This window comes from Anser brachyrhynchus, assembly GCF_964034855.1.
Source record: "Anser brachyrhynchus genome assembly, chromosome: 2".
Classification (NCBI taxonomy): Eukaryota; Metazoa; Chordata; class Aves; order Anseriformes; family Anatidae; genus Anser; species Anser brachyrhynchus.
Genome location: NC_137695.1, coordinates 9,838,802 through 9,851,465, shown reverse-complemented (window position 1 = coordinate 9,851,465; position 12,664 = coordinate 9,838,802). Strand labels below are relative to the sequence as shown.

At 42.4% G+C, this 12,664-nt stretch overlaps 1 protein-coding gene across 2 annotated transcripts in view; it reads right to left on the bottom strand.

The window, feature by feature from the left end:
* UBE3C (ubiquitin protein ligase E3C) overlaps positions 1-8,790 on the bottom strand; it is an 80,986-nt gene extending 72,196 nt beyond the window's left edge. Inside the window, exon 1 of one of the 2 annotated variants that reach the window (XM_080579559.1) lies at positions 8,160-8,790. In XM_080579559.1, the coding sequence (XP_080435685.1) occupies positions 8,160-8,225 (66 nt within the window). In that variant the 5' untranslated portion in view covers positions 8,226-8,790. Of the gene's footprint in view, positions 1-7,829; positions 8,113-8,159 lie in introns of those variants that run through there. The other variant, XM_080579558.1, reaches the window with a different exon arrangement.
* Between the last annotated feature and the right edge of the window lie 3,874 nt (positions 8,791-12,664).

Here is a 12,664-nt window from a genome sequence, read left to right as displayed (position 1 = left end):
TTTTCCAACAGATGATGCCCAATACATTATACAAGTTAGTAAAACATTGCTAGAAATGTTTAGAAATTATCTCAGTGACACTTCAGCGTTCTTGAAGCCCTTCATCCTGCAGGCAGAGGCAGTTGAGAGCATTTCTGATTAGAAGCAATGATGCTAAATTTCTCTTCCCAATTCAGAGCTCATTAACAACAACAAAAAGCAACAAAACACAAAGAAAATAAAAGACAAATTACAACATGTGAGTGGAGAAGGGAATGATATGAAAACGAGACAAACACAATAAATGCAAGGGATTGGTAGATAAAGGTAAATAAATGGCCAGTGGGCTCACCACAATCAAATAACCTGATGGATTTGGGCACAGAGAGAGATATGAGAGGGCAGCTTCTCCCCACTTAGTGTATCACCAGCTGTGCACTGGGGCCTCACTGAAGTGAGCACTTCTTAAATTAATCCACTTTAAAAAAAACACTAGAATTTGTAGTCGATGTCGCAAACTTGCTTTGAGTATTTGAAAGATAAAACACCATCTTGTTAAATTAGTTATAACAGAGGAACTGCCTTAAGACAAAAAACAAAATATTCTAGTATCACCCAACGTAAAAGAAATGATTACAGGTCAAATAATTCTGATCTTCTCCAGGTGACACACACACAGATCACAAACAAAGAAATGGCATCATAAATATGGCCAAAGACTGTATTTAAATTAAATGCAAGAAATGCATTTTAAAAAATGGTATCTCCTTGAGAGTTACTTGTGTATTCAACACAACTTGAATACCTCATTTCAGAAACTGAGAAAAAACAGTATAAATATGCAATCGAGAAGAAACCTGCTGGGGGATAGAGATGACAAGAACTATGAAATTATCTTCTTCACCTACAAATGGGACTCCAGCAAACTCACTTCTTAAAGACAGCTTAGCGCAGAGTCATCTCCGAAATCCTCCCTGTCTAGACTCTCAATAAACAGACTGGTGAAAAAGAGCTGAACTCAGTAGCTCTGCATAACCCAAAAGACGCCCAGTCTCTGTGACTGGTTGTCAACACCACAGATATGCAGCGCCGCTACTGGAAGTGCTGCACATCTGACAGCTCCCACCTACACGGTGACACGACCGCTGCCAACCGTGGGACAGTGTTACACCACCTCTTGTCCTAGCCCCTGCCCCAGCTACCAACAGCATGAGACCATGTTAAAGTAGCTTCCACAGATTACACCCAGCTCGCTCCTACTCCCGCCCCTCCTTGCCTCACCTCTGTGCTGATCGAGCCATCCACTTTCCAGCTAGAGGGGCTGATGATCCTCCTTTTGGTTACAGAAGAAGGCAGGTGTCGAGCCTACCTATCAAGGTAGGCAGCACGTGAAAGAAGCATCAGCTTGTCTTCCTACCTTCAACCCTAGCTCAAAAGGAGGGGAAAGCCGTTCACCCGTAACTCCTGACACCACCTACTATTTGGTCTTCCTTCCTCCAGAAGCTTGGCCTCCAAAGTGCAGAACACGCTGTCTGCTTGTCTCACGCAACATTTTCTGTATTAACAGACCCTTTTCTGTCTGCTCCTTCCTCCTCTGGTCTTTCTGCAGTAAAGGCAACCAACCTCAGGCCCAAGGACACAACCTGCACTTTGAGCAGTTTTCTACAGCAGGTATGTGAGGCACGACACAAACAAGAAAGCAAAGAAACAGCAAAACGCACCGTGACATTATGGATGATGACTCAATGAGTACAAGAGAAAGGGAAAGAGGTGAAAAGAAGGAAGCAGATGGAGGACAGCAAACAGAAAGGAAAGTTTGTGACTGTCAGAGAAATATAAAGGAATACTTAAAATGTTAAATTATATATCAGGATAAAGCTGGTATGTAGTGCAAAGTTCAAAGCTGTACCACTGCTGTTGATGATGAGTTGAGGAGAAGAGCAGCATCCAACACTCTAACAACATAGATATCAATACTTCAACTCAAAATAAATACATAAGAAAAATAAATTCAGAAATTAGGACTGCCTTCTTGCCCTTTATTTTTTTTTTTTTGAAATATACTGTTTTCCTGCAAAAGCATGCTTACACAACTCCCAGTGTTTAAATACCTAGAAAAAGGTATTTTGGCCTACATTTTCACATCTCGCATTGCAAGTGTCTCTAAACTTTCAGCACTCTTAGCTCAAAAATCATGTCAGGAAAAAAAAAAAGGAAACTTCCCCTCCCTCCCCCAAACATTCCTAGGATTTCTCGAGTCTTAAAAACTGGAATTGAACACTCCTGGACAGCCATGTTAATCAAAGCATCTTAAATTCACACTAGTAAATTTAAAAAATTGTGAAGTGCAAACGTGAAACTGAGTAATTATTTTCAGGTTCTGTTTAATCATTGAGCCCATTATTTAAAAACAAAAACAACACATTGAAAGCAGAAAGAAAAATGTTAACAATTGAAATACTGTTAATAAACAGTTGAGATTTCTTTGTAAAATGTAGGTAGTTATTTATATAGTTAAAAATGCTATGCTATTTACCATTAAAATAGACCATACAAGGCAAGACTTTTAAGAAATTTTCATGGGGGAAAAAAAGCATTTCATCTTTTCATCTACAAAACACAGGCACTTTCTTCCTTTCTTTCCTTAAAATAAGGGTCATGACTTCTCAGTCAAATTTAGTTTGAACCACATAACCATCAACAGTTACTCCCGAAGTAAATAAGGTGACCTAAGCAATTTAGAGAAGAAAATTCCTTTCAACACAAGTGCTTGGTAAATTGATAAGTCCAGCTAATAAAAGGAAGATTTTGTAGCATCTATTTATAGAGAATAAATGTGGACACTGGGCAGACATCCCTCTCCAAAGTGGTTCTCAGCAGCTTTTCTAATTCCCAGTACTATTTTAGACAAGATAAACTCCACATCAATTGGCTTTTCTGAGCATTAAAAGAAGCTAGCATTTTAAAGACACGCGGTGTCTTGAACTGACCCTCGACAATTTGAATTCTATCAAAAATACTAGCAAACTACTGGCCTGAGTAAAACATGACCAGGAGCTTGAAAAAATTTGCTTTAAAACAGTTTGTGACTCTTTACATCTCTGAATATTTAAATCGTGATTAAGGAAGATGGTACAGAAAGCCCTCTTCCAGAAGGAGATACTTTAAAATGCTTAAAATATGCCCCTGAAGTGGCATTTGTCCAGGGAAAGCCTGGGCTCACTGAAATCAATGAGAGAGTGCTTACAAGAAAACATCTCTGTGTTTTGGCTCAAATTTTACCTTAGGACTCAGAGAGCACCTGGAACTACCTCCATCACAGCAGCCACAAAGCCACACACAGTGGAACCAGGATTGAGTGGAGGCTCGAGAGACCAAACGAAACGCAAATAGGTTGCTTTTTAAATTTACACCCACTTTGTCTGTAGGATGGTTGTTAAGATGTGTACTGTATATGACACTGCAGTTTTGAGTGACTTTTAAATCTTCTCAGAAACAAGCAGAAAAAAAAGAGGCCTGTAAATTCAAAACAAATTTCTGCTTTTGAGGTAACACTGCGTAACTGAAAAAAAAAGAGTAATCACTGCTGTCAACTAGCTACAACTCTATCATGTGTAGCTTCCTCTCAAATGAGGATGCTAAGTATTACTGAGAGGAAAAAAAAGGATCTAGAATGCATACATTATACAGTTTCCTACGGACACTTCAGCTGAAAGTGGGGGAAGGAACATTCAGGAATGTAATGCTTAATGTTATGCTATTAATTAAAGAAAGTGCATCAGTAACTACTGAAATCAAATACAAACACACTCTGTAAATTGAAGTTCTTTCATTACTGAAGACATCCACATTAAAGTAAATTAAGGGGACTTAATCTACAGAGTCATCATTACTTGCTCATCAGTAATTTTCCATGTGTTCCCACAAGATAAAACAAAAGAAACAAGGAGACACTCACTGATACTGGTTTCACTTTCTCTTTAATCAGTGTTAACTCATCTGTGTTAAAAAGTCTTCCTCTTCAGGAATTTCTAAAGCCATCTCATTTTGCACTGTAATTAAAAAATACTTGATTTTAAACTGCCTTGGGATTTATAAAAGCATGTTTTTACAGATTTCAGATGGCACAGTAAATTTGACTAAATATTATTTTAGCCATTTTTCCTGTTAAAGGCTTACAAGAAGTCATTAATTCATTTAATAACCTAAATGAATGCTGCAGCACTACAGAGGCCCTTGTACACCCCAGCACAGCCATGGAGATACCCGCTACACATTATGCACTAAAGGACTGGTGCCTCGTATTTTTCTTCGTCGGCAAAATTAACGAAGGACTAGGTCTGACCTGACCAAATCAGGCTGAAGGGCTAATGATATTTTGCACTATGTCACCAGGAGCCCACCTTCATGACAGAATGAGTAAGACCTGCAAGCTGCCACCAGAAGGGATGGGACGGTGACACGATGCCAGGGCTGCACCACGCTCACCCCTCCCCTGCCTCAGCCTGAAGGCTGAATCACATCAGCTCTCTGCTCCAACACAAAGCTCACCCTATACCACCCCAAAAAAGCCTAGCTTTGTATTAGATCAGTGAGCTAACATCAGTCACTGCTTGCAATACAGGCAACAAATGATGAGCTGGGAACTACCACCCAGGTGCAGGACCATCAGTTTCAGTCCGCTCTACAGTGAGAGAATTGGGCTAGCTCAGTCTGAACTACACCCAAACCAGCTCCTCAATTCCACTTTTTTCTTGCCCGACACACCGCAGGAATTCTGCGACCACAGCCCCTTGGCCAACAATAAATGTTCTGTACAAAACGTCCACCAATAATCAAGATGTTTGCATATGGAACCCCAATATGAGGCAAGTGTTTTGGAGGCTACCTTACCTAAAAAAAAGTTTTACCAGTTGTAATTAAAACTTAATCTGAAAATAACTTTCAAAAAGTCTCATAAAGCAAGGAATCGTGTTTTGAAGGTGACAATAGTCACTCCCCAAAGTTAAAAATAGTAACTTCAACAACAGCTTAACCACTTTGTAAATAAATAAAACACAGAAATGGTACCTATACCATCACACACACAACTAATGCAAATAATCCAAATGAATCAGCAGATTTGTGAAAGTACAGAGAGGAAGCAGTCCAAATGCTGACATTACCGTCTATCTTTAATACTTATTTAAAATGTAGTATTGAAATGCTACAATATTTTGGAAGGAATAGTCCACGGAACAGTCATTTTGATAAAATTTATTCTGAAATCCAGGACTTAGTAAGTTAGACAAAGACTTTTTTTTTTCTCCAAAAAGTTCAGCTGGATTTAAGTGCTACACCATCCACTATTCAGACCACCACAGTGAACATTAGATGCCCACAGTGTAAACACAAACCTGAAGCTGTCTGCTCTTATCATTTAAAGATACCATAAAACTTAGTGGTGAGAAAGTACGTCAGATTCAGTACCTTCGGTTAGGAAAGCTACTGGTAATTAAAATAAACATTTCATATTACATCTCATCATCCTTTTTTAAAGGCCTGCTTTTTTACACATTTGACATAGTCAAAGGGGTTCTCTTTTGAGTTTGAGTACCTAAACAAATTGATCTTTTCAAACTCATACATCTATCAACTCTAATCTGCCTTAAGTCCTCATAAATTTATAACCATGTCACTTTGGTTTGTAAGTTTTCTAACTGCAACAATTAATGCCACATCAAGTCCTGTTTTAGACACAACAGTATTTCTGTTGTTTCTATCCCGACAGGACTTACTAAAGTTAACTGTCAGAAGGCCCAAGGAAATCTAGGTACGTCTCCACTACAAACGTAAACAACGTCATTTGGGGTAGCAGTATGTGTGACCCATGACCGACAGGGTTCTTCTTTGTGGCTGTGGCCACACTGGCAAAACCACTCTTGTACTGGTCACGTTTGCAGAAGGCTTATGGTGTGGTCATAGCCACGTCAGGATGACCCAGCTAGCACGGTGTGCACGGACTGGCTGCTTAAATTGGAGTCCCCACTTTTACACCAGGAAGGTTTTGCTTACATAGCTATACAGGTGCAACAAAATTTGGGAAACTTCCCCACATCAGGCAGAAAACAATTCCTGGCATTAAGCAGCCTGCAAACAGATTCCAACGGTATTTCTGAGCTGTGTTTTATTCCACCAAAGGAATCAAAACAGGCAGTACTGAGCATCCAGCTAACTAATGGAGTGTCACAGAAGAGTGGAGCTTCAACCATGTAGCTTTGTAAAAAGATACTACCTTGAGAGGTGAGAGGTGAAGGGGGAGGTTTAAAAAATAATTCTCTTAATCCATGCATACAAAAACATGAAAAGGAACATTTTACAATTCAGCCCTCAGTAAAACTGAAGCCTAATAAGTACAAAACACAATCACAAGACACCTGTGACAGGAGATAGTGAGAAGTCCCAGAACCCACGCAAACACCTGCCACACCAATCTCTGAGGTAGCGAGTTTATTATATAGAAGCTGAGCTAAATTGCACTTTTAAATCACAAGTATTGCAGATTTTCTGAGAATTAGCAACTATTCCAAGGGCTTTCTATCATGTCCATAATCAGAATGGCCAAAACTGCGACTAACTTACTTGCATTGATACAGCACAAGCGCTTCAGTAGAGCAATGTCAAATCCTGAAATCTGTGGGCCAGTCAGTACAAATCTGGTTGTGAAATATTATCTTTGAATTGGATAGAATGAAGACCTGTACATCAGTTTCAACTTCGTTTACCTTACAATATTTGTGCTGCTAAATTTATACCTGTATAAGGTTAATAAATTTGTCCCGTATGATTAAAAATGTATAACAACAGAAAATTCTGCTGAATTTTCATTAAGAACTCAGAAAGCGTAACAGAAGATTTGTGTCAGTTGTTTATTTCTAGAGAAGGAAACATGTTCTGTAAGTCCCACTATTAGCAAGTTGATGCCAAAAGTTGCAAAGTACCTAAAGCATATTGTCAAGGACCAGGACGTGTTCTGCCAATTCCTACTTCAACTGCACAATATTTATATTTTTGATCCATGTAATGCCACTGTATGAAGTCTTATGAACAGAAGTGTCTTAGTATAAGCATATGATTCAGATGAAAAGCTATGTGGTTCAAATGCAGTCCTGTTACACCCTCTATTTAATAAAATATGTAAAAGAGGCCAAAAAGAAAAGTTTACTGTGATTTTAACATCAAACACTTAAGTATTTTGGCTACCTTCCAAACTTACTGCCAAACCTTAAAAGTTTCGGAGAACTGAACTTGCTTACAGTGTACAATAACAAAAACTTGAGATGTATTTTTACTCCTGTTAAGATTCAAAAATAAGAATGAAAACAGCAAATGGCTTTACACACAATAGTGTTCAATAACATGAGGAAGCAGTGTTTTAGCAGTGCATTAAAGCGTCCCTTACAAAACAGGCCACTTCTGAAAACACTCTGTCCTTTCTCTTGCTCCTCATGCTCTTCTGTGCTTGGCTAAGCATCTGACTACCCCGTCCAATCAGCAAGACCTAAATAAACCATTTCACTCCAGCAAGATCTAAATGAACCACTTCCATCAATAAACGCCAGGAGATTCAACAGCCTGCTAGAGCGAGCAATTAACCGCTGCTCCCAGCCTGCCTGAATGTAGACTTGGAGGAGGAAAACTAGAGCTGCGTGTGCCCTGCCAACCTCCCCTCGGGGATCTGAAGCCCCCCAACAACACGCGTTGCTGTAGGGCCGGGTAAGGCCGCTCCCCACCAGCTCCCTGGGGGTCGGCCCCGGGAAATTCCCCTCGCAGGGATGCTCCAGGGGTCTCTGGGTCCTTCCCCTGCTCACCTCAGGAGCCCTCCGGCGAGGGGAGCTGGAGGTGCCCCCCAGCCGCAGCGGGGGGTGGCTCGGAGACATTTCCTCGCCCCCCCAGGTTCCAGCCTGTGTGGGGCCTGATTTCGGCAAGAACGGTGACAGATAAATAGAGCCGAGATAGATCAACGCATCATGGGGAGAGGAGGATTTCTCCTCCCTGGGAAGCCTTAGTCATAGCTGCTCCCATTTTTTGAAGGCCCAGCGGTAGGAAAAAAAAAAAAAATCCCGGTAACGCCGAAAGGGGGGCGAGAAAAAACGGAGGCACAGACATAAACACGGAGAGAGACAGGCGGCGTCTCTTACCTTCCTACTCGCTCCTCCGAGGGACACCTTGGGCCTTGTTTTGAAATCCCCTTCAAAGCTGAACATGTTTACAGCTTATCCCATCGAGAGCGCAGCCCGGCCCCCCCCCGAGCTGACACCGCCAAGGGGGCACCGGGGGCGAGCGGACGGGCTGCCGGCCCCGGGGAGGGACAAGTCCCCAAAAAGGGACAACCCCCCGGGCTGGCACAAGCCCCCAGGCAGGGACAGGCCCCCCAAAAAGGGACGAGCCCCCGGGGAGGGACGAGCCCCCGGGGCTGGCACCCCGCAGCCCGCCCGCCCCCCCCACACACGGCTCCCCGGTTCCCCCCCCTCCCTCCCTTCCCTTCCCCGCCCCGCGGCCTTCGTTTCCCCGCTCGCCCCCCTTTCTGACCGGCGGCTACGGCTGAGCGGAGTGGGAGGGAGGAGGAGGAGGAGGAGGGAGCGGAGGAGGAGAAGGAGGAGGGGGCTGGCGGGGCTGCTTCACTTGCACTGGGGGAGCAGCCGGCTGTGGAGACAAGATGGCGGCCGCCCGCAGCCTCCCAGGCGCGCTCCCGCCGCGGGGCCGCGCGCGCAGCTTCTCAGCCCCGCCGCGGCCGCGCCTCAGCCGGCTGCCCGAGGCCTGCGCCCTGGGTAAAGGCTGCCCTGGGGTGGGGTGGGGGCTACAAGGTCGATGTCTTGTTCGCAGCGTGAACGTTTATTTGTTTCTGTGGGGGTATGGTAGTCGTTACCCTGTGAGGTGGGACGGTGAACGGTGTACCGGCGCTCAAACCCACCTGAGGAGCAGCCCTGTGTGAGCGGGGCTGGGGTCACGCTGCAAGGAATGGGAAGAGAAAACGGCTATAAAGTGTTATCAGCAGACCTGAAGGGTGAAACAGCACCTGAGGCTCCGTAATCTTACATTTCTTAGCCCGATCGCTGTTTTTCAGCACTCCGACTGCGTCGTTTCAGCCACAGAGGTGACACGGATGAAAGCAGTAACAAAAAGCGTTTATTCACGCTGCGGCTATGAGGTGCTAAATAAATATATGTGCTCAAATAAATATATGTGCTCAAATCCAGCTTTCATTTCCTTTGGTGGAGATGTGGTTAGGGCCGTACTCATGAGTTCTCGCACCACTGTATCACAACAAACGAGTGGCAAAAGACTGGGTGCAGCTGGGAGCTAGTTGGTGCCGAAAATGCAGTGCAGTATCTCTGTTCCCAAGCTGAGTGACAAGTGGAATGTTTGTTGAGATTCCTTTGAAGTTGGATGATTCAGAAGCATCTAGATTTTAATATTTCAGATTTTTTTATAAGGGAAAAGTGCTTGGCAAGGCTGACTGTTAGCCCTGCATCTCCTGATATAACATAGTTTCAGTATGAGCAAGCCTGGCCTCCTATAAATACTGTTTATGGATGCAGCTGAGGTTCAGGACATTGTGAAATACCATGTCCACTGTTGGTTCACAGTTTCAACACGTTGCATTTCTGATGTAATATCACACCATTGGTGTACAGTTTGGCTCCGAGAAAATGGAGTGCTCTACATTGGAGGGAGAGCAAGATTTTTTCCATGGCTGACAGCATTCTTTTTAAGTGGACTTCAGCCCCAGTAAACTTGGTAAGTCTCATTCAGAAAACCAGAGAAATAATCTAGGTGTCTATAGCAGTTAATTCATTGATTTTCATTAGTGCAGATGCAAACTGGAAAGTCATAAGTTCATGCCAAAGTATTATCCGTAGCAAAGCCAATTTAGGGATTACCTCCTTCTGTCAGAAGCCAAACAAATGTGAAACCGCGCACGCAAAGCAGGTTTTATATAAAGCACGTCTTCATACAGGACCAATACACATTTGGCAGGAGTCAGTCTCAGTGTCAGAAAGACACAAGATCCTCTCCTGACCTAGGCTGTTCCCTGCTAAAGAGGTGATTGGTGAATGACATGGGCCTGACTGATGAATCTTTGAGAAATCTTAGTGATTTGCATGTGCCCCTAGAGGCCACTGTAGGTATAATTTTATTAAACAACGATAACTTACATAACAGAATAAACTGAGCATTTGTATTTTGAATACAGTGAATTTATGTAAGCATTGAGGAAACTGTAAATGTGTTTTCTCTTTATTTTTAGTACAAAATATGCATTTGTATCATAGGGGAGAAGACATACAAGATTCAGAAAACTCACTGCCATGTAGTCAAAAAGTCAGAGTGGTGGCTGGTTTGATATTCTCAGGGAGCGCCAAGAGCAGAGTTTCTCCATGAAGGAAGACAAGTGGGCACAGGGGGTGACCCAAGGATGGGCTATGCCCTCCCCAACCAGGACACAACTCCACAAGATTCAAACACGGTGGGCAGAGCCCAGCAATGGTTACAGAGCTCCACACATGGTGAGGGATGAGCCCAGAGTGTCCAGCCACAAGCAGCAGGAGACAGGGGGTAGGTCCAAGGTTCATCCAAGAGACAGGAATGGAAACAGCTCTTCTGAGCTGTCCCTGAATTGAACGGTGAGTGGGGGTTCCACCTGATGCTGGTCGGGACAATTAAGTCCCATTAGTGCATTCAGAGCCCTGACAGACATATGCCTAAGGATCAAGGAATACTGCTCTTGTATGGATGCCTGTGTTAACACCCACCTGCCTCCCCTGCTGCAATGAAGTTAGCTCCATATGCAGTTTCCCATCTTTCTCATCTCCTTTCATATTGCACATTCCACGAGGCTTTTTGTTTTCTCCTAATCACAGTTCGTTGCCCTTTGATGGTTCCTTTTTCCCTTTGCCATCATATACTCACATTGCTGCCAGGTACAACTGGACTGCAGAAATCCAGTTGTTCACCAGACTGCAAACTGTTAAAAAGATTCAGTTTTTAACTTCAACTTTTTAACTTTCAGTTCAACACTCAACATTTTCTTCACTCCCCTAAGCCAATATTGATCTTTTCTACCCTTTATTTGTTATCAGGTATGTAAGGCCATTCTATCTGGATATGTGAGAATCACAGATGACAAGTGTTCAATTCCCAAGAAAATTCCTTTTTTTTTTCAGTGTTGTAGGACTTACCTTCCTCCCCATTCTCTAAGAAAAGAATCAATATCTCTAAGTACATATGTACATACAAAATTTCTCTAAATACATATATGTCTGTATATTGCTCTAGAACACCTTTGACACATCTCTATGGAATATCATTTGGGTAAACCACTGCAACACGGGAAGTTCAACAACATGCCTAGCTTCTTACAACAGTCATGTATTTTCTTTTAGCATCCAATTTATATATCTGTTGCTGCCTGCTAAATGGTTTTTTCTATCCTGCCTGCATTGAACACACGTAACATCCGATGCTTTTCATTTTTATGGCAGCTATATATACATATACATATTTATGCATATACATATGTATAAAATATATATTCATATATATATATGAAGATTATTAGTTATTCCCCCACAGTCTTTTTTTTCTTGACTAAAAAAATCACTTTCCATTTTTTACCATTTGTCCATATTTCCAATATACCGACTAGTTTTGATACTGTTGCTACGATTCCATTCAGACTGATATTTTTCTTCAGGAGTAGTGCCCAAAACAGGACCCCTCTTTTCCCCATTGCTTTCTTTTTTCTTTTTTCTTTTTTCTACCAAAGAGTTTTACCAAAGCTATTAGTAAGTTTGCAACACATATGACAAAACATAGTTTTGACAAGAAGCCATATGAATTGTGAATCCCACACTTGGACATCTAAGTACCACTTTTTATCTTACAGCTGTGTTGGAGCTGGAATGCCAAAGGACGATACCAAAAGTGAAACATTTTTGTTTACTTTCACTATCAGCTTGAAGCAAAGTGTAGGTTAATGACAGCAAAAACATTCATTACCTTTATTTCCACAGAGGCATATAGCAGCACAGATAAGGACGCCGCTTATCGCACACAGTCCAGCTGATGAGGCTTTTAATTAAGGTTACCCAACATTCTTGGGTGATGTCTGAACTGCATGGCATTTTTCTAAACTTGCGCCACTGAGCTTATTGCAGTGATAAAAACAGGATTGCGCCATGTGCTACCATCCTTGCTGTGGCTGAAGGTAACCCTCACTAACAACTGAATGAACAGGAGAATTTCCATAGCACCCATATCCTGTATGTCCCTGGTGGGTGGATGTTCTCTGGACAGAAATCTTCTGTGGTTTTGCAATTAAAATCCAAATCATAATATACGTACAGTGACCCAATCTCAGCATGTTTCACATCTTCTCTGGGATGTCGTGTAGGTTTAATAGCCTGTATTGCTTTTTGTTTGCAAATGGGGGATGGAGAGCGAGACATTGAAGGACTCTATGCCTGAGCAAAAGTAAGATTAGTTCTGTCATTGGCACGGAGTGAGGGTAAGTTTTCAGAGACTATGAAAATAATTTATTTTTCTTGTAAGTGCGTGGCATAGAAATGAAAACAGCAACACACACAAGATAGTCACATTTGTAGACAATAAGGGCAAAGTGTAATTGAGTCCACATCAGAGT